Source organism: Crotalus tigris, unplaced genomic scaffold (assembly GCF_016545835.1).
Source record: "Crotalus tigris isolate CLP2741 ecotype Arizona unplaced genomic scaffold, ASM1654583v1 scf7180000017752.986373038:1224578, whole genome shotgun sequence".
NCBI lineage: Eukaryota > Metazoa > Chordata > Lepidosauria > Squamata > Viperidae > Crotalus > Crotalus tigris.
Window position 1 is genome coordinate 294,617 of NW_024096614.1, and position 26,810 is coordinate 321,426.

At 35.5% G+C, this 26,810-nt stretch overlaps 1 protein-coding gene across 4 annotated transcripts in view; it reads right to left on the reverse strand.

Annotated features, from left to right (window-relative positions):
* Positions 1 to 25,079, reverse strand: part of LOC120306746 (cytochrome P450 2J2-like) — a 34,529-nt gene extending 9,450 nt beyond the window's left edge. The window contains exons 1-6 of one of the 4 annotated variants that reach the window (XM_039340521.1): positions 25,022 to 25,079; positions 15,849 to 16,011; positions 6,564 to 6,713; positions 6,207 to 6,367; positions 4,300 to 4,476; positions 599 to 740 (exon numbers count right to left, since the gene is read on the reverse strand). In XM_039340521.1, the coding sequence (XP_039196455.1) occupies positions 599 to 740; positions 4,300 to 4,476; positions 6,207 to 6,367; positions 6,564 to 6,713; positions 15,849 to 16,011; positions 25,022 to 25,045 (817 nt within the window). In that variant the 5' untranslated portion in view covers positions 25,046 to 25,079. Of the gene's footprint in view, positions 1 to 598; positions 741 to 4,299; positions 4,477 to 6,206; positions 6,368 to 6,563; positions 6,714 to 15,848; positions 16,012 to 16,123; positions 16,286 to 17,393; positions 17,941 to 25,021 lie in introns of those variants that run through there. The other 3 variants (XM_039340519.1, XM_039340520.1, XM_039340523.1) reach the window with 3 other exon arrangements.
* Between the last annotated feature and the right edge of the window lie 1,731 nt (positions 25,080 to 26,810).

Consider the following 26,810-nt stretch of genomic DNA (forward strand, 5'->3'; position numbering starts at 1 on the left):
GCTTCAGACCAATCCCCTCTCTTTGCCACACCATTCCAGCTTGGTCTCTTCAGCTTCTTCCAATTATGGAGCAGACCTAGCAGTAGCAGGGTAGGAAGAAAGTAGGATTAAGAAGACTGAGGGCTTCATTTGCTGCTCCAAGTGGTAACCGCCTCCTCCCCCACAATTTCCCCATTCCTTCCCTTCATGTCAGGAAGCCTTGTGTTACGCATTTGCTTGCTGCCTCCATCTTGACTTTTTTCTATATTTATTATCATGCTGAAATTTGGTCCTCTATATCCAATTTAGGCCAAACAAGTAGCAAATCTGAAAAACATGGTAGATTTCTACACTGAATGTATTAAATGTACTGATTCAAGTTTTCAGTTCCTCACTCAACATTTTATTGAAAATTCAAAGAAGGCTCTCTGTACATTCCTGGCTTTCCTTTAATCCTGCTAAATTCATGCCCCTGCTTATAAGGTCAAGAATCTACATAGGAAAATTATTATGAAGAATAGATTCAGTTGCTCATTCAATAGCTTAGAATTTCAAATAATTTCTGCATATTATAGAACTTAAGACTGGCCCTTGTTCCCACAGCCCAGATTTCTCTCACCTTGGATGTCAGGATGATTGGTCAAGAGGAGCAGTGCCCACATCAGAGTAGCCAAGGTTGTCTCTGTCCCAGCACCAAAAAAATCAACAATACACTGAGCCAGGTTCTCTTCATTGTAGGTAGAGTTGGGATCATTCCTGCTCTGGTGTTTAAAATGGAAAATAAAAATTACAATGAATTCTATGCAAGTTTTTTTTTTAATTTTTTTTATTAAAAGTTTTTCAAATTTATTACAATATAAACCCCCACCCCTCCCCCCTTCCCCCCTCCCCCACTTCCCAGAGCTGATTACAGGTTAACAAATAAACAAACATAATCTAACTAACATAAACCAACTATACTATCAATCAAAACCATAACACACTTTAACTCCTTCTCTTTCTGTTAATTTCTTTAACATCAAAATCTACAATAATACCCAACAAAAATAATTGTGGAGTAAACTTTATCTTTCTCTTAAAAATCTTTTGAATATTCCACCAAATCTTAATCCAAAAGGCTTTAATATCTCTACAGGTCCACCAGATATGAAAATAAGTTGCATCTAAATTTCCACATCTCCAACATTTGGGCTGTAAATTCGGATACATGCAAGACAACTTTTGGGGATCCAAACACCATCTATAAAACATTTTATAAAAAAATTTCTCTTAAATTTTGCACTTGAGTAAATTTTACATTTCTAACCCAGATTGTCTCCCATGTATCCAATAAAATCAGATCTTGAATATTTTGAGCCCATTTAACCATACAATCTTTAACTAACTCCGTTTCAGAGTCCAATTCTATTAAAGCACTATAAATTCTTTTGATATGAGCTCGACTTTGATCTTTAATCTATTTTACCAAATTCACATCCTCTAAAGTAATATCAACCTTTTGATTTATACTGCACCTCACTAACAATTGATTATAATAAAACCAAGAATATACAACGTTTTCTTGCATCAACTCAGTTAAGGGCTTTAATTGCCAATGCTGCCCAACCAAACTAAGTAATACCTTATAAGAAATCTTATCCAAATTTACTCCCCTAGATACTCCCTCTATCACATGTCCAGGAATCCCCCAAATTGGGATTTTATAATTTAACCTATAATATTTCTTCCAGACACATAACAAGGCACTTCTCAAAATATGGGTTTTAAAAACCTGATCAACTTTTTTTTATCATAAATTAAATAGGCGTGCCATCCATATAATAAATCCCATCCCTCAAGAAAAAGAATATTTTTATTTGTTAAGTTGAGCCAATCACTAATCAGTGTCAAAGCCACCGCATCATAGTACAATTTTAAATTAGGCGCCTTTAATCCTCCTCTTTCCCATGTAGCCTGAATAATTTTGAATTTAACTCTCGGCTTTTTCCCTGCCCAAATAAATTTGTTAATCCCCTTCTGCCATTCCTCAAAATTAGCATCTTTTTTCAAAATAGGTATCATTTGAAATAAAAAGAGAAACTTTGGAAGTATATTAATTTTAACTGCTGATATTCTCCCCAACAAAGATAATTGTAATTTTTTCCAATCATTTAAGTCCTTTTGCACTTTTGCCCATAATGTCTCATAATTATTTTTATACAATTTAACGTTAGAAGCAGTTATGTATACTCCTAAATATTTAACCTTTCTCATAATTTCAAAACCTGTTAAATTAACCATAATATCCTTTTCCTTCATAGACATATTTTTCACTAATATTTTAGTCTTATTATTATTTACCTTAAAACCAGAAAGCTTCTCATACTGAATTAGAATTTCAACCAAATCCCTAACCGAATCTGTCGGCTGAGATAATGTCACCACCAAATCATCAGCAAAAGCTCTCAACCTATAATCATTCTTATTTATTTTTATTCCCTTTCTATGAGATGACTCCTGAATTTTAATAATATGCAAGTTTTTTATAGTTATTTTTATCTCTGTGTAGCAAGCCATGAGAATAAATATAAACCTGGTAGGTTCACATTGAGTAAGATACTATGTTGAAGTAGCTAAGATCAAAGAGAGATTTGGCTTTGGAAGAACGTGAATTCATTTCCTTTTATTTTATGATTGGTTACCTCAGTAAATGCTTGCATGTGGAACAGTGATTAATGTGCACCTACTAGAGTGAATCACAAAACATCAACAGCAGGAGTATCTGCATGCATTCTAATTTAACGTTATGGCCAAAGGTGATGTACATGACTGATCTCACTGCCAGCTTTTGTGGCTACTATGCCACACTATGACAATTCATGCATTTTTTAGAGTGGAGGAAAACCTCAACTTACAACCATTCATTTGGTGATCGTTCAAAGTTTCAACAGCACTGAAAAACATGACTTACTGTATGACCTAATTTCATCCCCATGGTTACATGATCAAAAGTCAGGTGCTTGGCAACGGGCATGTATTAATGACAGTTGTACTGTCCTGGGGTCATGTGATCACCATTCGTAACCTTCCTAGCTGGCTTCTGAAAAGCAAAGTGAGTGGAGAAGCCAGATTCACTTAACGATCCCATGGTTCACTTAACAACTATAGCAAGAAAGGTTATAAAAGGGGGTAGAATTCACTGTCTTGCTTAGCAATAGGAATTTTGGGCCCAGTTGTACATCGAATAATACCTGTACTGGATTCTTGTGAGACTTCAATAACCTTTCATCAAACTAGTGTAATGTCCTGAAGAATTATGGGACAAATGAGACAATCCAGTCTATCTGCCTATTGATGGAGAAGCATCTTGTGAAACAAACCACAGATATGACAATCACTGAGATAGAGAGGTGTTTGAGCAAGTACCACATGACCTATTCCTTTCCCAACTACAAATGGTCCAACCACTCACCATCGCTCTTTATAATTAGTGTGGACACTGTATCCAGAAACCTACAATTATAACACCCATGGATGCTCTTTATAATTAGTGTGGACCCTGTAACCAGAAACCTACAATTATAACACCCATGGATGCTCTTTATAATTAGTGTGGACACTGTATCCAGAAACCTACAATTATAACACCCATGGATGTTCTTTATAATTAGTGTGGACACTGTAACCAGAAACCTACAATTATAACACCCATGGATGTTATTATGTACTGATAGTAGCATGATAGAGAGTGAAAAATGAACTGAAGCACTGCACTACCCTTGAACCATTTGTACACTCAAGACTGATGGTATCAAATTATAAATAAAGTGACCAAGGGCAACGTAACTTCAGACGGATAAAGGTTGTTCTAAAAAAATCAATCTGTTTCTGAAAACAATGGAGAGGAGGACCTTTATTGCTTGTTTCAAATTGTTTTACATTTTTACTTATGGCCAAAGCTGCGAGCACATCTGTCCCTTTCCAACCATTTCAGGGTAATATTTATTTAAGTATGAATCAATCAGACGTCTCTACCTTGTTAATTCTTTTCCTTCTTAATGGAACGTCTTTATAAAAGGAGTAAAGGAATGGTAGGCAAACATTACAGGATGACAAACAAACATTTCTAACTTCCCCAAGGAACCTCCCATGTATAACAAGAGTCTAATATTACAGATGTACAATATAGTCCTTATTTAGAAGCAACCGGAATTTAGAATGGGTGAAATTCAGAATGGGAGTTGAATGAAAAAGAAAACAATACCAGTATCGCCTCTTCTTACTTATAGCCAGGAATGTAATAATTTCTTGCCCATGTATTGAACTACAATAAACCCATACCTTCTCCATCTGAAGAAGATAGTGATCAGTGAAATCTTGTGGCTCATGCAGAGAGCTGGATTCTTTGTGTTTCTCTATTTCCAGCTTTGCAAATGACAGAACCAAATCCACAGCAACCAGGGCCTTCTTGTGAGGACCTGGGAAGTAGCTCATTAATCGTGGGAAGACAACAAACATCTAATAGAAATGGAAAAGGAAAGGTTGTTTATTTATTTCCTACTACAACTAAAGAAGACTCTCAGCAGCTCACAATAATAGACAGCACTTAATAACCAAAGAAAAACATTGCAAACACATTGAAAGATGGCAAACTTTACATGGTGTCAGGTCCCAAAGGTCCTCCAGAAAAGCTGTTTCCAAATTCTTCCAGAAAAGAATCGTGTTAGAGGCAGATAGGTTATTTTAAAGCTAATATAAAATTCTCTTATTCTCTCATTCTCTCCAGGAGCCTTTGTAATTATGGTAATCTATGGTTAACTGATTTAATAAATTAGACCAACTGGATTCATACGTGTGGGAAGAATCCAGAGTAAGAAATATTTTGGGGGATATTAAATAGGCAGAATATATTTCCTCAAAGGATCTTAAAGGCAGAAAAGCAAGCCCAGTTTTTCTTAATAGCCCCAAGCAGAAACTCAGCAGAAATCAGCTTTTAAAAATGCAGATGTAATAATCCATTCAGGAAGGTTGGAGCCAGGAATCTAAAAACCCACCACTCCCAGCTACAAGTGGTCAGATTTCCCAGAGCCATCTTTCTGCCTGGCTCTCCTCTTCAATAAACTACAACATTCTTTCTAAAGCAGTCTCCATTTTGTTTATTCCTGGCTTAGACTGGACCCTGATGAAAACTTTTCTTTCAACACATGGCAGGCTAAATAATGAATTAACTACATGGGTTGGATTTTCGGTCTGCTAGCTTTTCATAACAGAATAACAGGTTGGAAGGGACCTTGGAAGTCTTCTAGGCTAACCCCCAGTTCAATCAAGAGACTCTATATCATTTCAGACAATGGCTGGCCTATCTCTTCTTTAAAATCTCCAGTGGTGGAGCACCCACAACATCTGGAGGAAAGCCATTCCATTGGTTAATTGTTCTCCCTGTCAGGAAATTTCTCCTTAGTTCTAGCTTGGTTCACTCCTTGATTAGTTTCCATCCATTGCTTCTTGTCTTGTCTTAAGGGGCTTTTGAGAATTTTTGAGGCAACCCTTTAGATATTGTACTGCTACCACGGCACCACTAGTCCTTCTTTTCACTAGATTAGATATACCCAATTCCTGCAGTTGTTCTTTATATGTTTTAGTCTCGTGCCCCCTAATCATCTTTGTTGCTCTTCTCTGCACTGGTTCCAGAGTCTCAAGATCTTTTTTATATTGTGGCAACCAAAACTGAATGCAATATTCCAAGTGTGGTCTTATCAAGGCCTTATAAATCAGTACTAAGCCTTCATGTGATCTTTATTCTATCCCTCTGTTAATGCAGCCTAGGACTGCATTGGCTTTTCTGGTAGCTGCAGCAAAAGAATTTCTGCATGCAAGCAATAGACTTAAATCATAATGAAGCAGACATTGGTTTGCTATTAAGAAAAAATTGAAAGAACTGTTCAATATCAGATTGACCCAGAAAGTGGTGGACCATCTTTTATTGAGATATTCTGAGTATTTGTCCCAACTAAAGCACTCAGTCAATTGGGTGACACTAGACAAGTCCCTCTCTCTCAGCCCTAGAAAGTGGGCAATGGCAAACCACTTCCAAAATCTTGACAAGGAAACTGCAAAGACTTGTCTTGGCCACTGGGGATAATTGTACAATAGATGATTTCCAAGGCTTCCTCCATGAGTTCCATTCATGATTACATGAAAATATTCATGGAAATAGTTTTGTCTCTTTAACAGAAAACATGACTCACCGTATGAAAAAAGCTTCCAGTGAATTTCACAACAATTTCAAGGGCTTGAATTAGCTTCTGGAGGCTTTCATCTTCAGGTTCAAACTGATGACCAAAACTCAAAGCACATATGATATTACAAACTGCATTTATTACTGGAATTGAAGGGTCAAATGGCTGTCCTGCAAATGAAGATATTTCACAATGAATTATTAAAGAACAGGATTTCTAGGCAATGAATAACATTATTGGGAACTCTGTCAATTGTTTCAAAAATTTTAAAACATCATAGCAAATACACCTGTTCTTGTTAGAAATAGAGAGAATGGAAAAACATTCTGCAGACAGAGACTTGAGTGATTAGCCCAAATTGCATACCTTTTGTTTTTTTAAATGTTTCCACCAACGTCTGAGCTGCGTCTTCTATCTGATGCTCAATGCTCTTCTTCCCCAGGCCCAGCTTCCTCAGAGAAGTGATGCCGATGTGTCGCTGCTCTTTCCAGACGTGGCCATTGGAGAAAGCAATACCTGAGGGCATCAGCAGGGAATGATAAGTGATTCCTGAGGACATTCCATGTTAAAAAATAAAACAGATCTAGTTCTTCCCAAACATTGCTCTGAATTTCAGGTAGAAAACCTTTGTGCAATTTTGCCATTTTGTAAAATTTCGGCCATGTTAAGTTTTATTATAAAAACATTTATTCATGTAGGGAGTCACATGGACACTGAGAGACATGTGCGGTATAGTGAACACAGTTGCAGTGCTTGCCAGCTTCTATGATGGACATCAAAAGCTTCTAGGATGATGTAAAGGTTCACGTGCGAGAACATGTTATAAGCACAAGGGACAGGAACTTCTCATTGGTAATAGAATCCATTTGTAACTTCCTCCTACAAGATCTATGGAGATTCTCAATCATCCAGGTCACGGTTGTCCCAAATGTGCTTTTTCAGGAGGCAACTGGACTTTCTTGTTTTTCTTTGAAGACATTTAGCTTCTCATCCAAGAAGCTTCTTCAGCTCTGACTGAGTGGTGGGGAATGGAAGGATTTATACTCCTTGAAGACTGCTAGTCATTTGCATTCTTTATTTTTTGTAAAAAAATTTTATTTTCAATTTTACAATGCATTACATTCATAAAAATACTTCAAATAAAAAATAAAACAAATTGATACACCAACTTTCGATATTGCTCACCATTTCCCTCCAAACCGTATCCACCCTCTAACCAACTTGCCTCTTTCCCTCTTCTTCCTCTTCTTCACTCTCCCCCTCTCCTCCTTCTCCTCAACCTTCCTACTTGCTTCTCCCCTTCTTCCTATCTTCTCGCTGTGGATGTGGTCCAGGGGAAATGCCCGAGCAATTCCTCTCTCCAAATTAAAACATCAATATTATATACAATAAAACTATTTCTACTTATCTGAGCTATTTAAACTTCAACCCATCCTCCCCCCACCCCCCTCCCCCCCCCCCGACTTCCCAGAGCCAAGTACAGGGTTATACAAACATATTAAACATAATCTATTTAAGTTTACTAATTATACAATAACCAAAATCATACTAACCCTTAACTTTCTTCAAACTTTAACATCATAAGTTTATAAACAAATTCATTACTCATAAAATAAGTGAAGCTTTGTAGTTCCATACTTCTTCTGAACATATTCTATCCATCTTCTCCATACATTAAAATATCTCTCTTGTGAATGGTCCTTTAAATAAGCAGAAATTTTAGCCATTTCTGCTAAATTAGAAACCTTAAATACCCTTTCTTCCAAAGAAGGCAGAGTATCCTTCTTCCAATATTGACCCACCAATAATCTTGCTGCTGTTATTAAATTCAACATTAAGATAGTTTCTTTAGCATCAAAATCCATAAAAATACCCAAAAGAAACAACTGGGGAGTAAACTTAATCTTCCTTTTAAAAACCTTTTGAATGTGCCACCAAATCATAATCCAGAAAGCTTTAATATTTTTACAAGTCCACCAAACATGAAAATAGGTTGCATCCAAGCAACTGCATCTCCAACATTTAGGTTGCAGGTTCGGGTACATACAAAACAACTTTTTAGGATCCAGATGCCATCTATAAAACATTTTATAAAAATTTTCCCTCAAATTTTGAGCCTGCGTAAATTTAACATTTCTAATCCAAATTACCTCCCATAGGTCCAATGAAATCAGTTCCTGAATATTCTGGGCCCATTTAATCATACAATCTTTTACTAACTCTGTTTCTGAATCCAATTTTATTAGCTCATTGTAAATTACCAAATTTTCATCTACTAAAGTAATTCCCACTTTCTTATCTAAAGTCCACCTCTGCACTATTTGCAAATATTGAAACCACGATTGTAAAATATTTTCTTGCCTTAACACATCTGAAGACTTTAGCTGCCAATCAGTACCCAACCAAATAAGTAATTCTTTGTACGAAATGTTGTCAAAATTCACCCCCTTAGAGACCCCCTGAATTGCTTGTCCAGGAATCCCCCAAATAGTATTTTATAATTTAACTTATAATAATATTTCTTCCAAACTCGAAGTAGAGCATTTCTTAAAATGTGTGACTTAAAGACCCAATCTACTTTCTTATCAAAAATTAAGTATGCATGCCAACCATATAATAAATCCCACCCTTCAAGAACAAGAATATTTTTATTTGTTAAATTAAGCCAGTCACTTACTAAAGTTAAAGTGGCCGCATCATAATATAATTTCAAATGAGGTGCTTTAAGTCCACCTCTTTCTTGAGCATCTTGTAAAATCTTAAACTTTACCCTTGATTTCTTCCCCCCCCCAAATAAATTTATTGATACCCTTCTGCCACTCATCCAAATTAGCATCCTTCTTTAAAATAGATATCATCTGAAACAAAAAAAGAAACATTCATTTTTACTACTGAAATTCTCCCCAGTAACGATAGTTGCAGTTTTTGCCAATCATTTAAATTTTTTTGAACTTTAACCCATAAGCGTTCATAATTGTTCTTATACAATTTTCCATTAGATGTTGTAATATATACTCCTAAATACTTAACCTTATTAACTACTTCATAACCTGTTGCTTCAGCTATAAGATCTTTTCCCTTCATAGACATATTTTTCAATAATATTTTAGTTTTATTCTTATTTATCTTAAAACCAGAGACCTGTCCATACTGTGCTAAGATTTCAACCAAATCTTTGACCGAATCGGTTGGATGGGATAACGTCACAACCAAATCATCAGCAAAAGCTCTCAGCCTGTAATCAATCTTACTTATTTTTATTCCTTTTAATCTAGATGAATCTTGAATTTTAATAAGTAAAATCTCCATTGTTAATACAAATAGCAAGGGGGATAAAGGACAACCCTGTCTTGTACCTTTTCCTATTTTAAATATGTCTGTTAATCCCCATTAATTATAATTTGTGCCGATTGTTGCTGATATATGGCCTTGAGAGCACACAAAAATTTATCTCCAAAGTTCATTTCCTCTACGACTTTCAATAAAAATTTCCAGTCTAATTGATCAAAAGCTTTCTCAGCATCTATGAATATTAAAGCAGCAGGGATTTGGTTGTTCTTATCCAAATACTCTATTAAATTAACAATTTGTCTTACATTATTTTTCATACATCTCCCATTATAAATCCAGATTGGTCAGTATGAATCAATTGTTTCAAAACCTGCATTAATCTGTTTGCCAATATCTTTGCAAAAATCTTGTAATCTGTATTTAAAAGAGATATAGGCCTGTAATTTCTAGGTTGGGACAGATCCTGGTCTTCCTTTGGAATCAATGATATGAAGGCCATTCTCCAAGATGGAGGTAACTCTGCTCCGGACAAAATATCATTAAAAAGTTCCTTTAATGGTTCTATCATTTCTTCAGATAGCATCTTATAATAAATTGCTGTTAGCCCATCAGTACCTGGAGTCTTACCAATCTTCAATTGTTTAATTGCAGAAATAATCTCTTCAGAGGTAATTAAACCATTAATCCCATCATGTTGGTCACTCGTAAGTCTAGGAAAATGTGCTTCCTGTAGATATTTTTCTATATCTGAAGTTTGTATAATTTCACTAACATATAACTTTGAATAAAAATTTAAAAAAGACTTTTTAATCAATTTTTGTTGATAGACTTCTTTACCTTTATAAATTATTTTATCTATAATCCTCTATTTCTGTTTCTTACATAATTGATAAGCCAACCATCTACCAGGTTTATTTGCATTACAAAATGTATTATGTTTCACATACCTCAAATTAGTTGCCATCTGATCCACTAATAACATATTAAATTGCTCCTTCAGCAGAGTAATAGAAACCTTTAAATTATTATCCATTGGGTTTCATATTAAAATCTTTTCCTTACATTTAATCTCATCTTCAAGATCTTTACGTTTCTGAGTCTGTTTATGTCCATGAGCGTTGTTCATAGAAATCAAAATCCCTCTTATATATGCTTTACTAGAATCCCATACCATTGGCATCGACGTACCCTTATTCATATTCCAAGCAAAAAATTCCTTTAAATAACCTCTACATCTCTGTATATTCTCTTCATATCTAAATAAGTTCTCATTCAACCTCCAAGACCTTCTAGTCCTTTCTTCCAACAAGATTTCCAACCATACAGGACTATGATCTGAAATTATTCTAGGAAATATCTTGATATTCTTCACCTTAGAAAAGTAATCATTAGTAACCAAAAAGAAGTCAATTCTAGAATAAGATTGCTGCCTATCTGAAAAAAAGGTAAAATCTTTTTCCTCAATGTTCCGTTCTCTCCAAATGTCTCTAAGTTCCAAATCATCCTTTAAATAAAAAAAAAACTTTAGGAAGTCTTGCATGATTAGAAACTTTAGAAGAACCCTTCTTATCTTTACTTGAGTCTAAAACACCATTCCAATCTCCCATCATAATAACTGACTTGTAATCCAAAGAAGTTAATTTCTGGTGAATCATAAAAATATTTTTGTTGTTGATTGGGAGCATATAATCCGACAAGAAGAGTTCTCTTATCATTTATTAATAAGTCAATAATAACATATCTTCCTTGTGGATCAGAATCAATTAACTTCGGTGAAAGCTCCTTTCTCACAGAAATAACTACACCTCCTTTTTTCTGCAAAGCAGGAGATATGAAATGTACCCCCAGCCAGGGGTTAAACAAATATTTTTGATCTTTAGAAATAATATGAGTCTCTTGTAAACAAATAATATCATTTCTGCGTTGTTTCAAATAATGAAAGATTTTCTTTCTTTTTTGTGGTGAATTAAGATCATTAACATTCCAAATTAGAAGCTTTGCCATTCTTGGCAGGTTGAAGCCTTTGGAACAAAACCTCTAGATTTGCAGTCGATGACCTCTTTGGCCTTGCTCCTCCCACTGGCTCTGAAGTAGACTGTGATGAGACTCCATCATGTACCTTTTGTTGTTATTGTTGTTGTTGTTGTTGTCTTTCTCTGTGTTTATGAGCAGCATGTGTAATTCTCTGTTTCCTTGGGTCTTCCATTATTTGCAAATTTTGTTGCATAGATTCAACCAATAATTCTTCTCCCGAAGATGGCATTGAACCTACAGCCAACTGTGCTTCTGCCTCGCTCTCATCTTTTTTTGATCTTGGAGATGGTGGTGGACTTCCTTTTAAAATAGTAACACAAAAATCTCTTGCTTTTGAAATTGTATTAAGACGATATCATGTGCCAACATAGGTCACCACTATCCCCACAGGTATATCTCATCTAAATTGAATTTATCATTTCTTAAATTCTTCAGTCAAAAAAGCAAAGTCTTTTCTTTTTCTGAGAATTTTGGAAGGTATTTCCTTTAAAACTATCACATCCTGAGCTGCAATCTGAAATCTTTGCTTATAGAAGGCCTGTATAATTTCATTACGAAGTGATTTTCTCGCAAAGTAAACCACCACATCTCTTGGTAATTTTCTCTGTTTTGCAACCCACGAATTAACTCTGAAGATCTTTTCTATATCTCTCAACATTACTTCAGGATCAAATTCCAAAATAGAAGCCAGTTCTACTGCAATTTCTTCTTTCAAATTCTCTTGAACATTTTCCTTCAAGCCTCTTATTCTCAAAGCATACTCCATTTCTCTATATTGTGACATTATAATTTCATTCTGTGCAACATCCACATTATCTTCTATTTTTTCAATTCTATCTTGTAATATTTCAACATTACCAACCACCTTGTCCACCCGGTCGTAAATGTTTTCCACAAGGCCAGCAAGCCCTTGGAGTGCAAACATAATATCTTTCCTCAGCTCATTATTTTTTTGAGCCAGGAGCTCTGCTGTTTTTTCTAGAGTCTTATCTAAAGCATCTTGTAAATCCTTAGGTTTAGGTTGTTGTACAGTCTGAGTTACTGGAGAGGCAGTTGAAGTTTTAGGAAGAGAAAAAGGTCCAGGACGTTTTGAAGCCATTTTAAAAAAGAAAAAAAGAAAGGATTTCCCCCCTAAATAAGAATAAAGGAGAAGAAAAAGCAATCCCCCCTTTAAAAGGAATTTTTTTTCTTTAAGTAAACCAAGTCTGTTACATTGTTAAGACTTTGTTGTCAGTTAAAGATAGTGAATGGAAAGTAAAAAGTGAAAGTTTTCAGACAAAGAAAGTAACAAAGAAGCAGGATTCCTCCACCATATTTCTTCACTCCAATTGAAACAATAATAGGAGAAGATGTTAATTCACACTGAGTTAAGTTTAAAATAAAATCATCCAATTCTTGTCTTCCTGACCGCTCTGTCTGCTTTTAAGTTGACTTACTGTTTTAATTTAAACAGCAGCAGTGGAGGCAGCGTCTAGCTTCGTTCTCCCACTGGAGAACAAAGGCATCCAGGAAAACGAAGCAGCACCCAGACTCCGAGGGAGCTCTCACTGTTCGTCTCCCAGGAAAAGACTGGGAGACTTGTGAGGCTCTACCTCTATCCAGGCAAAAGCTCGCCTTCCTCCCTTCGCCCAGGAGGAAGGTTTCAAGCTGCAAAACAGCTGATCGGCGCTGTTTTGCTGGCTTTTACGCTTCCCTGTGACGGACAGCTGTTAAATAGCTGCCATCTTCACCGGCACAGCCACCGGAAGTCCGGTCATTTGCATTCTTGTAGAGAGTCATTGAGGCCATTTGGAGGTTTAGCTGTGTCCTCAGGGTCACCTGAGTAGTGCAAATGTGTGTGAAGCCTTCTTGGCTGTAGGATGTTTTCTGCCCTGTGTCCCTTCACTTTTGAAGACAGGTGTGGGCTGTTGGGGATGAGTCTGTGATGTCTTCATCTCAAACGGAATCCCTGGATTACTGAGAATCTCCATAGTCATTTGCAGACTTTTCATTCAACGAACTAGGTAACATCATCAGTTGTCTCTTTGACAAGTTTCCATCCATTACAGGTAGTCCTTGACTAACACCAGTTTGTTTAGTGACCAGTTGAAGTTACATTGCCATTTTAAAAAGTGACTTATAACCATTTTCACACTTACAGCCATGCAGCATTCCCATTCTCATGTTCTTTAAACAAATTTAGATGCTTTGCAACTCATTCATATTTATGTAGAGTGTCATGAGATCACATGATCCATTTTTGAAACTTTCTGACAAGCAAAGTCAATGGGGAAGCCAGTTGCGCTTAACAAACGTGTTACTAATGATTCCCTTAACAACTGTAGCAAGAAAGGCTGTAAAATAGGGCAAAATTCACTTAACAAATGTCTCTCTTAGCAACATAGATTTTGGGCTCAACTGTGGTTGTATGTCAACCTGTACTACTACTACTACTACTACTACTACTACTACTACTTCTTCTTCTTCTTCTTCTTCTTCTTCTTCTTCTTCTTCTTCTTCTTCTTCTTCGTCTTCTTCTTCTTCTTCTTCTTCTTCTTCTTCTTCTTCTTCTTCTTCTTCTTCTTCTTCTTCTTCTTCTTCTTCTTCTTCTTCTTCTTCTTCTTCTTCTTCTCCTCCTCCTCCTTCTCCTCCTCCTCCTCCTCCTCCTCCTCCTCCTCCTCCTCCTCCTCCACTTCTTCTTCTTCTTCTTCTTCTTCTTCTTCTTCTTCTTCTTCTTCTTCTTCTTCTTCTTCTTCTTCTTCTTCCTCTTCCTCTTCCTCTTCCTCTTCCTCTTCCTCTTCCTCTTCCTCTTCTTCTTCTTCTTCTTCTTCTTGAATATATTTTATTGTTTTTTTAATTTTAACAAAAAGTATTTAAGACACCTTGTGGTGTTTGGGTAAACAAACATTCCAAGGGGGAAAAAACATACAAAAACAGCTCAACTTAATACATTCACTATCATCTCTCTATTTCTCACAGATAACATAATAGATTTAATATATTCTGTTTCTAGCTTAAGTTTCTATTACTACTCAGCTTGTTTTAAAGCTTTATCAATTTGGAATTACCATAATCAAATATTGTTTTACATCAACAAATTATCACTTCAAATATCTCTACCAAGTATATTAAAGTTCTTAATCTCTCTCAACCCTCTTTTTATCATCAATCTCATTCATTTCTTCTTCCAATAATAACTAACTTAATTAAAAAAAACAATGTTAAACCTTAATTGCTTTCATTTCATTACACAAATTTCAAATTCCTTTCAATTAATTATCATACCTTATCAACCATAAAGCCAAGGATCTTTTTCCAAAAAAATTTCCATACAATAACAACAAAAAAACATATATGTGTATAATTGTAACTAACTTAATTAAGAAAGAGAGAAAAAAAAATTAACTATCATACTTTATCAGATTATATTATTATCAAAAATCACCTAAACAGTTTAAGCATTTCAAAATCCATTTCCATAACTGAACATTTTTTCAATTCCTGAACATATATATATATATATATATATATATATATATATATATATATGTATGTATATGATTATATAATTGCTATCCTTAATAGCCTTTCAAAAAAAATCATCTAACTAATGGATTTATTGGTTGAAAGGGAAAAAAGAAATTTACTTCAAAGGAAGGGACTTATATTCCTTCAAAGATTACTACAAGCAACAAGAATGGATTTATTGGTTGAAAAGGAAGCACTTTTATGGATGCCTGTGTGGCATAAAAAGAAACCCAGAATTAGACTTAAAAAGAAATTCAAAAATGTCAACCTGTACTTCTTGTCCTTCTTCTTTCTGACAGCCTCAAGTGCTAGAAGACAACTTTCTCCCTAATCCTTCTCTTCGATAGCTAGCCCAGGGGTAGGCAACCTTGGCTCTTTTATGACTCGTGGACTTAAACCATGCATACCTGGCTCAGGAATTCTTGGACTTGAAGTAAACAAGTCATAAAAGAGCCAAGGTTGCCTACCCCTGGGCTAGACATACCTGTTAACCTCCAGATCCTTTATCATTTTTGTTCTCTTCTCTGCACATGTTCAAGGGTTTCAATATCTTTTTTGTTTCGTGGTGACCAAAACTGGATGCAGTATTTTAAATGTGGTCTCACCAGAGTGATGTAAAGCAGTGCAATCAGTTCTCAATATCTTGATGGTACACTTTGGTTGATGCAGCCTAGAACTACATTGGCTTTTTTGTCAGCTTCAACAAATCATTGGCTCATCTTTTGGAATCCGACCATCAGCCATTCTCACGACATACCATTATTCACACAAATGGTAACAGTGGTTATTTGGATACAATTCCTTACTATTTGCACTTACCCCTTTTTTTCCCCACAGCGATCATGAAAGCATCCTCTGATCTATCAGCGAATTCCTCTGGGAAGCTGGTCATTACTTCTTTCACAGTTTTGAATCCAGACAGCACTACTAGAAGCTGAGGTCCAGCACTCATGGTGTATATATTTCCATATCGTTTTACAGGCTGCCAAGAGAATCAAAGTTAAGAAATGTTATAATCAAATAAAACAGATTATTTATAAGGGGTCCTTGGTGCTCTCTGAGCTTGCTTGTATTCTTTTCTTTCGTTTCATTACCCTAACTAGGTGAGATCATCAGTGCTAGTAAGGAGTGCTGTTTGCTGTCAGTTTATGTTCTGATGTCTTTCATATCTGGGTGGGAACCGCAGTCTTAGGATTCTTTGGTGGGGCTGTTTACTAATGGCTTTGTGGCAGTTTCTTGATTGGGGTTTTCCTTACTGCATTGTTAATCTGAAGTTGACCTTGGAGTTAATCTATGCTGATCTGAGTGCTGATTCCTGGTGGAGAGGTGCTGGAGTCTTTTTCTCTTTTGGGCTGTTTGTTAAAATAAAATAAAAGTTAAAATTAAAAAAAAAATAAGCTCCAAATATTTTTGCAAAATTAATAAGATGCAAAAACCCTAGGGTGAGAGTCCAATATAGATGTAAATCAGATGAAAATATTTTCACTATCCAAGAACATGCTATATTTCCTTACAGAAAAGCAAACCTTATTCAAAACAACCACATAAATCAAAGGGAAAAAGAAAAAAAGATAAAGTCCAACAAGGGGTTAAAATAAATCAGCATTCTGCCAGCCAGTCTACTTTTAAAGATAAAAGGCAAAGTAAAACAAAAGATTCAAAAAGTGAAGGTAAAACCCAGGCATGCTTAAGAAAAAACGAACTAATGAGAGGAAGATAAATGATTGGTAACATTCTGACTACTTCCACGGGGACCTGGAATCTTCACAACTCCCCTTCATGAGCTATCTTGGCTCATTTCTAAGTGCTCTCATTCAAATCCAGGGAGCAGCACTGCCAGAGAACCAGCTTTGGAAGCAAAATCAGCAGATCGTAGGCAGAAAAATGAAAAATTCCTACCATTCAATAGCCAACTTAAAGAGAAAATACTTCCTTGTAATATTATGACTCATGCAGATAGTAGAAATAGATGTTAGTCTACAACAAAGATCCATAGAGCTTTTGAAATCATTATAAAATGTCTAGCTTCATTTAGGCAGAATGAAGGAGAAACCTCTCCTCTCTGAAGAACTGGTTCCATTTTCAAACATTTCTTGGTAAGACTGAACTAGAATCTGCTGCCTAAAAACTCAGCCCCATTTATTTCACATCCTACTCTGTGAAACGGTGATGAGCAGATCTTGGCTTAGATATTCTGACATGAAGAGGAAAATAATCAAGTGTCATCACTATCATTTAATTAATTACATTCCTCATCATGCAAGAATATTTATTAGGTTAATACATTTTTCTACAGTTATGTTACAGAGAAAATAATTGAGAATGATTTTATATATAGTTGGTTAATTATTGAGAATGAAATACCTTACGAAAATAATCTTCACGAAACCAAAACCCATAAGCCCACAAGGTCCCAATGAGAGGTAGAGCCAAAGGACCAGGAGGCAAATGTCTTTGGATCCAAAGTTGTCTCAGGAAGAAGAGAATCAGCAGAGCAAGCAGCAAAACAAACAAAATTGTCCCTACAGCCATCATTTTTCTGGTTTTTGTTTCTTTGATCCTCACTTGTGGATCTGAAGGTGGTTGTATCCTTTTGTCTGATGCTTTTTTTTCTTCCTGTTTTATATACTCCATTGATGAGATACAAATAGCAACATGATGCTGATGTTCTGCCTCATTTGTGCTGGAACTTTGTCAAGAAGATACTATCACATTAATTCAGGTTAATGAAGTTGCCTCTGATCACATGCCACAAAAATAACTCATGAGATTCAGTGGCCAGTTCTTTAAACAACTTGTTTTTTCAGGTCAACTCATGGGAAGTTTAATAACAACAACAACAACAACAATAATAATAAAGTTGGAAGGCACCTTGGAGGTTATTGAGTCCAACCCCCTGCTCAGGCAGGAAACCCTACACCATTTCAGACAAATGGCTGTCCAGTCTCTTCTTCTCCAACCTCCAGTGTTGGAGCATTCACTGCTTCTGGAGGCAGGTTCTTCCACTGGTCAAGAAGTTTCTCCTTAGTTCTAGGTTGATTCTCTCCTTGATTAGTTTCCATCCATTGCTTCTTGTCCTGCCTTCATGGGTTTTGGAGAATAGCTTGACTCCCTCTTCTTTGTGGCAGCCCCTGAGATATTGGAACAGAGTAAGCCTTTTGCAACTAAACTAAGTGTAATCCTTGTGCTAATAAGGAGGGCTGTTGTAATAGATTCTGCAACATCTGTTATTGATTGAAAGGTGCCCTTAATCCAAGCATCTAATTATAGATCAAGAGCTATAAGTGTTTAGAAATACTTACCTAAAAACTATGTCACCAATCAGCTGCCTAACCCATTAGCACATCTGAATATGATACATGCTAAAGTTTTAGCAGCAAAAATTTACCTAACTGAAGTAATATTAGACTCAATAGAGACCACACGGCTTGAGTAGGCCCTAGCTATCCTTTGTGATATTTTGTTTTGCTTTATGGTCCAATATTTTTGTTATCCTTTTTATTCCTTACAACTATATAACTGATTGTCATGATGTATCTCATTCTGAGCACAGACTGAATCTTTGGAAGTTTTTTTGAAGTTCACATCTGCCCTTGTTCCTGAGCTCCAGGTGTTTACTTTTTCTCCGTGGGAACACAGCAGAACTCAGAATGACTCGTGTTTCACTTGATTTCTAGAGTCATTCCATAATTATTCTTTCATAGGACCTCCTTTATGGTAATTGGGTGCCAGGCCATGCCTCAAGGAAAGGGATCCCCCAGTTCTCTCCTTGAATCACCTCCTTGCTTGTTTTTAATTTACTTATTTACTCAATGTATAAATTATCTCATTCAGAGCCATGGTGTTGCAGTGTTTTGAGGACTACAGTATTGCAGGCTGACTATGCCCACTGCCAGCAGTTCAATTGTGAGTGGCTCAAGGTTGACTCGGCCTTCCATTATTTTGAGGTTGATCAAATGAAAACCTAGATTGTTGGGGACAATATGCTGACTCAGTGAACTGCTTAGACAGGGCTGTAAAACACAGTAAAGTAATATATTAATCTAAATTTTATTGCTATTGCTATTCACCAAGGTGACTGTAGGTGATATGCAATTACATGGATTTCTTTCCCTAACTGCTTTTGCCCCTACCCCAGGCCTTGCCATTCATTTAAAAATTCCCCTATTTACAGTAAGTGAAACATAATCAGAGGTATGTGAATTAATGGGCTGATGTCTTGTTAACAAAATACCAACACTGATTTGACTGAGCACCAAAAGATGGGCTGCTATTAATGTGCAATCAGTGGAGTACAGCCATCAGGAAGAAAAGCTAAAGCATCAGATAAAAGAAAACAACCCCGATTGTAACTGCAGTTTCAGTAATCTCTGATACCCTTTGACTTAAGTGAGGATTTTCAACAGAAGAGTAAACAGAAGGAAGACAATCTGGCAATTTTAAAAGATGAAGAAAGATTGATCTTGCATCACTAAAAAAAAACAACTGCATTTCCCCTGATGCCATGGTTGTACCAAAGAGACTGCTGGGTAACTAAACGCCACTCCAGAAGAAAATTCACAAAACTTTGGATCAACCCACTGCCATGAACAGTCTAACAACACCTCTAGCTCAGAAGAGTCAATCAAATATTCAAGATCTTCAGACCTCTTCTAGTATTGAGCCTAAGATGAACCACCTTAACAGCAATGCATTAGAGTGCCAGGGGAAGACTCACAAGGAAATTAGAGGAAACATTTCAACAAAGGGAAGACAATGTGGTATAGAGTTGCATTGACCAGGGATGCTGCTTTGGCAAGTAGAGTCTTTAAGGAAAAGCAAAATCATAAATCAGTGTGTATACCTGAATATATCAGGTTCCCGGATTTCCAGTCCTGTGCGGTAGTGACTGGTCACAGGCTTGCGGACTGCCCCACCCCTGTGGCCAACTTTCATCCTGCCTAAAGACCCTAATGGATCCAAGCCGCCCCGGAGAGATGATGAAGAAAGAAGGGTACCCCAGCAACTCTGGAATGATGGCAGTCATTCCATTTGTCTTGGGGAAAGCCTTCTAACCCAACAGGAGAAAGGCTTTATTTCATCCATCAGCCCAAGCTACTTGCAACTGGCGTCCAAAAGAACTAACCAGCACTACAATAAACAGCGTGCTTGAAACTGGGTGAGGAATCTGATTTTCTCTTCTCTATTCTAAATTTCCTGGAAAAGATCCTCAAGAAGCAAAATGCCTCTGAAAGTGAAGGCGGAGGACTTCTGTCCCATCATTATACTAACAGAAGCGGCAAATTAAAATTTCTATGGAGGATATATGGTAGTGAATATATATGGTAGTGAAATAAATGCATAAACTTGAAAGCTAAAATTTAACTTTGCACAAGTTTAAGATGGTTGAATGGTCAAGACTCTCATTTTAAAGAGCATTGTTCATATTGAAAACTAAATAGATGCTGACACCTAGCGGTGGTTGAAGATTATGACAGCTGATTTCCATAGAGAACTTGCCAAAACCTGGGAAAAGCTAATCTGTGTTTGTGACCTTCAAAGCTTTAATAATAAATAACAGCTGTGACAAAAAAAAAGAAAGAAAGAGAGAATTATAAACTTTAGAAAAAAATCTGTTTTGAACTCTTTGGATTACAAATATCTGTTTAACCAGGACTCTAAAGCTATTTGTAGATAAGATGGAAAACTCCAACTTTTGGCTATCATGGATCAGAGACATAGACAGAACACATCAAGGAAACATAAATACCTCTCAAGAGGAGATATATAGTATACTGCAATTAATTCAAATAACACTGAGTTCAAATCACAAAGAAATCCAAAATAACTTTGAAAATACAAATCAATCTATCTCTAAGTTAACTTTACAACAACAACAACAAAACTTCCAAGAAATAACAACAGAAAAGGAGCAGACAAATCAAATAAGTGGACATAAAATTGAAATTAGAGACTCAAAGACAGAATTTAATAAAGCAAGAAAACATGATTTAATCCTAGTGGAAATTTTTTACAAGAAATGGAAAAACCAACTCATCCCTTAAGACTACAAAATAAATGTGAGGACAAAAAAACAGATTGGATAAAATGGAATGTAGAGATGTTGAAAACATCAAAGAGAAAGGAAATGATAAGAGAAGCAAAGAAGGAGAAAGAGAAAAACATTTTCAAGAAACACAGAAAGTCAAAAACCTCACATAAAGACATTTTATTCGATTTATTTCTTATACCTACAGCAACAGTCATGAATATATGGAAAAACTTTTTGATTCAGCAAAACACATTGATCAAGAAAGATATTGGTCAAAGGAAAAAGATCAAAGTGAACATTAAGAAAATAGATAATGGGATCTATCAGAGAGAATATTTTAAAAAGAAACATTTGTTTGAATATGGTTAAAGAAATAGAAAAGATTCTGAATACATATGTCATTCTAAGAGAGATGAATTCCTTAAGTATCCCATCCTCTAAAAATAGCGGTGACTGACTATCCAGGGGAGTTAAAACACTGAACGAATAACCTTAATCTAACTAGATTTATATGCTTCTAAAATTTGGGGACCAAAAATTTATTATCTTTACTGAAGACTTTGGTTTTTATTTACAAAAAAAGAAATAAAATTGGAAAAAGGATTATAAAAAATATGGACTTAAAAACGTTTAATAGCATTGGTGATATCCTGTGGCCAAGTTTGATATTACAAGTTGTTATTGTCTAAAGGAAACTTGGCTTGAAGCCCAGACTACAGATACAACTTTTTCAACCTTGACAAATATCAGCTGTGAGAAGCTCAGCTATGTTCTACACTCAGTTATAAAATTATTTTCATTCTCTGACTTTAAAGCCCTCAATTTAACACACCATTAAGAGAATATGGATGAAGACGAGGAACAGATTCTTTTTATGTTGAAAGCAATATATGAAACCATTCTTTCAGCTTATGATGAAATATGATGCTACAGAAAAATAACAAGATGTCAGCCTAGATATACGAACCCAAATTTTGACTACAGTTAAAAAATCAACTATGCAGAAGAAAACAGAAGAAGTGGAACAATTAAATACTATGATAGAGGATTCAACTGACCAACAAATACAGTCATTGGAAAATCCAGAAAAGGGACTGACAACACTGAAAATGAAAAAGACTTTCTTTCTTTTTTCTTTTTAATTTTTATTTTTAACCAACAAGACAAAACAGAACAAAGCAAAACATAACACACATACACACACAATATATACTCCTCCTTTTTTTACAGCAATTACGTAACGGTGATCTAATATTTACATTCCCCCTTATTCTTCTTTAAATATTTGTCCTTATAGCCCCATTATTTCTTATTTACATTTTTCTTCCTTCATGTTCTACTTCTTACTAAGAATAATTCATATTAGTATTATTATTATACATTACTGTAAACATATTTTCGCTTTCGACCTTTCCATATTTATTCTCCTCCATTATTTCTAGTCTCCAACCAAACATACACCTTGTTCCATACTATATAATACTCTGTGTCTTACTTTTCTTTTATCTCCTCAAGAAGAAACTTGAGGAGGAAGAAGAAGATTAGACTGAAGGGAAGACAAACATATCAGGATAACTATGGGAATCTGGAATAATAGAGAGACAATTCACTAGCCCTTCCCAAAAAATGGTGACTGGATGGTCTCTTTTATTTCAAATAATATATATATATAACAACAGAGGGAGATCTATTTGATGACTTAAAAGCAGTGACATGGAAGGCGAGCTGCCAAAGGAAGAAAGCCAGAATAAGGCTGAAGAAAATTGAGGGTTTAATTTATTAGAGAGGATTTTATATTACTAATTAAAATAGAGTATACTCAAATAGACAAGATATGTATTTTGAATACTAGATTTTGTTATGAATTGAGATAAAGAAAATTCGGGTCACTTAAAACTTGGAAGTATAAATCTTAAAAGTTAAATTTGAATAGTGATGGGAAATTTAAAAATTGGGGAAAATAAATAAAAGAAATATTAAGAGAAAAAGAGGAAATATTTGATGTTGAATTAGGAGAAATTGTGGTCATTAAATTTAAAACATTTAGAAATTAGTTGGAAATAAGGATGTTATACTGTATTATTAACTAGATGAGGTAAGATGGTAGAAAACAGAATATACTCAAATAGATAAGATGTGTATCTTAAATATTAGACTTTATTATGAATTGTGATAAAGGAAACTTTGGTTACCTAAAACTTGGAAATTATAAATATCAAATGTTAAATTTAATAGTAATGGGAAACTAAAAATTGGGACAAACTAACAACAGGACATTGATTGTCTATAAAGATTGAATGTTAAAGCAACTAGGATATGTATACGCTAAAAAATTATTGATAAATGTAACAATGCTATTTTTACTTAATTGATATAATAAAAAACTAATAAAAACTTTATTAGTTCAAATTTGAGACTGTAGATATTAAGGGGAAAAGAGAGGAAATATTTGATAGGGTAACTTGAGATTTGCACTAAAGATTTTTGCATGTTATTGAATTTTCAATTTGAATATGGAACTGGGGAAACAAAACATTGGGCATCCAATAGAAGATGGAGATCAGATGTTGGTGGAGATTTTTGGACAAACAAAAAGTATGTAATTTAGGGTAATGGCTCAAGTCCACGTCTGCTGTTAAATGTTCCATTTTGTGTATTTTGAACAAAAGCAGATGATTTTATTTTCTTAAAATTTTGCACCAATTGATTCCCAAATCTCTCCTCATCCCCTTAGAAATCCTGTTCTTTAATAACTGATTATGAAATATCTTCATTGGCAGGACAACTATTTGACCCTTCATTTCCAGTAATAAATGCAGTTTCTAATGTCATATGTGCTTTGAGTTTTGGACATCAGTTTGATCTTGAAGATGAAAACTTCCAGAAGCTAATTCAAGGTCTTGGCTTTCTTGTGAAATTCTCTAGTGGCTTTTTTCATGTGGTGAATCATAATTTAGATTAAAGCTCCCCCAAATCTGTGTTTCCATCAGCAATTTCATGGAATCATGAATGGAATCCATAGGGAAAGCCTTGGAAACTATCTATTGTACTATTATCTCTAGCAGGTGTATCTATCCTTTAGTCTATCATGACTCCAGGTGAGAGACTGGACAAGTCTTTGCAGATTCCTTGTTGAGATTTCGGAAGTGGTTTGCCATTGCCCACATCCTAGGGCTATGAGAGAGAGACTGCTCCAGTGTCACCCAATTGACTTAGTGTTTGAGTTGGGACTAATATTCAGAATATCTCAGTTTATAGACTGGTGCATTAACCACTGTAGCAAAGTGGTTCTGCCCATGAAGTAATCCATTATTTCAGTATCCCCAGCAGATGGCTGTCCATCCCATGTTTAAACAGTTCTAGAAAAGATGGTCCACTACTTCCTGGATCAGTCCATCATTGAACAGTTCTTTCAATTTTTTTCCTAATACCAAATCAACATCTGCTTCTTTATAATTTAAACCCATTGCTTTCATCCAGATTACTAGAACTTCTTTTATTATAGCCACCAAAATAGCCATCAGAGTCCTAGGCTGTATTAACAGAGGGAGAGAATCAAGGTCATGTGAAGGGTTAGTACCACTTAATAATGTATGGTAAGACCACACTTGGAATATATTATCCAGATTTACTCACCAGGATTAAAAAAAAGAGACCCTGGAAAGAATGGAGAGAAGACTAACTAAGATGATTGGGGGTGATGTAGAGGCTGAAACATATGAAGAACAGATGCAGGAATTGGGTATGTCTAATCTATTGAGAAGAAGGGCTAGGGTTCACATGATAGCAGTATTCCTAAATTTGTTGTGCAGCGACATAGAAGAGGGGGTCAACATATTCTTCAAAACATCTGAAGGCAGGTAAAGAAGAAATGGATGAAAACTAATCAAGGAGAGAATCAATCTAGAAATAAGAAGAAATTTCCTGTCAGTGAGAACTAATAACCCTTGGAAGAACTTACCTTCAAATGTTCTGGGTGTTCCATCACTGGAGATTTTTAAGAAGAGTTTGGACAGCCATTGTTGAGTCTCCTGCTTGAACTGGGAGTTGGTTGGATTAGAAGACCTCCAAGATCCTTTCCATCTCTGTTATTCTGTTATGAAAAAGTAGCAACTGAAAATCCAACCCATGTAGTTAATACATTATTTAGCATGGCTGTGAATCCAGCTGGTCTAATTTTTTGAACCACTGCTTATTTAGCCATGCCTATCCATATTTACAAAGGGTCTTGGAGACAATAATAGAATAAGAGAATGTTATAATAGCTTTATAATCATCAATCTGCCTCTAACATTATTCTTTTCTACAAGAATTTGGAAACAGCTTTTCTGGAGTACATTTGAGGCTTGACACCATATATAATTTGCCATGTTTCAATGTGCTTGCAATGTTTTTCTTTGGTTATTAAGTACTGTCTATTACTGTGAACTGCTGAGAGTCTTCTTTAGTTGTAGTCGGAAATAAATAAACAGCCTTTCCATTTCTATTAGATGTTTATTGTATTCCCACTATTAATGAGCAACCTATTTCTGTGGATTTGATTGTCTCCTTTGCAAAGCAGGAAATAGAGAAACACAAGGAATTCAGCTCTCTGCCTCAGCCACCAGATTTCCTTGATCACTGCCTTCTTTGGATGGAGAAGGTATGGGTTTATTGTCTACTCTGATGTGGACACTTCTACTCTTGACCAATCATCTCGACATCCAAGGTGAGACAAACATGGCCAATTTCCTATCAGGATCAGAAGAAGCTGCCCTACACCAATGCTGTGATTCATGAAATTCAGCATGTAAAATATATCTTCCTAGTTGGGGCTCCCAGGCAAAGTACAAAGGATGTGAAGATGAAGGGTTACCACATTCCAAAGGTGAGAAACATGTTCAGGCTGTATTGTAGTAGTCCAGCATGGAGGGAAAAGCAGAATATGACAGAAGCTCTCTGTTCAGAAACTGCCAATGTAGTCATGCAAAATCAAATAATCAAGAGTAGAAAATTTTTGCGGGGGATGATTATGAGTTTAAATCCAAACACCTCTCAGATTTTAAAGCTAGAACCATTAATATTTTCTATTTATACTAGGGAGGTGATAAGTGGTTAAGAGCTGAACTTAAATTCAGAATTGTAGTTATAGCTAGATATGTTTCTTTGTCCATTTCTTGGGGCAATCTGATGTGATAAATATGCACCCAACTCTCTGTTTTAATGGAATGGATGGAAGAAAGGAAGCTAAACAGTTGAGCAACTATTGATCTCTGAAACGACTCTGGAAATGAACAAATATGGGTCCATAAGAGCAAGCTTAAAAGCAAATGCTTCATCAATATGATTTATACTTTTTTAAACCTGTTTCAATTATGAAACTGCTCTGTTTAATTATGTCTTTGTTTATAGAGAACCATGATTTTGCCAGATTTACGGTCAATTCTTCTTGATCCTGAACAATGGGAGACACCTGAATAATTCAACCCAAATCACTTTTTAGAAAAAGATGGGAAGAGTTTCTGCCATTCGGATTAGGTACATCTATGAGCCCAAAACAGCTTATAACTTATAGATTCTCACCATTCCCATCCCTGACACTCCTCCCATTTAAAGCTAAACAGCTGTTAAATCAAATGCTTTTGATTTAAATCTTTAAATCATTTAAATCTTAGTCAACATATCAGCTTGAACAATTGTACAATTAAACAATTTTTGCTGTATACATTCCTGCCTTATACTGCAGTTCATTATTGTGTCCTTCCATTTAT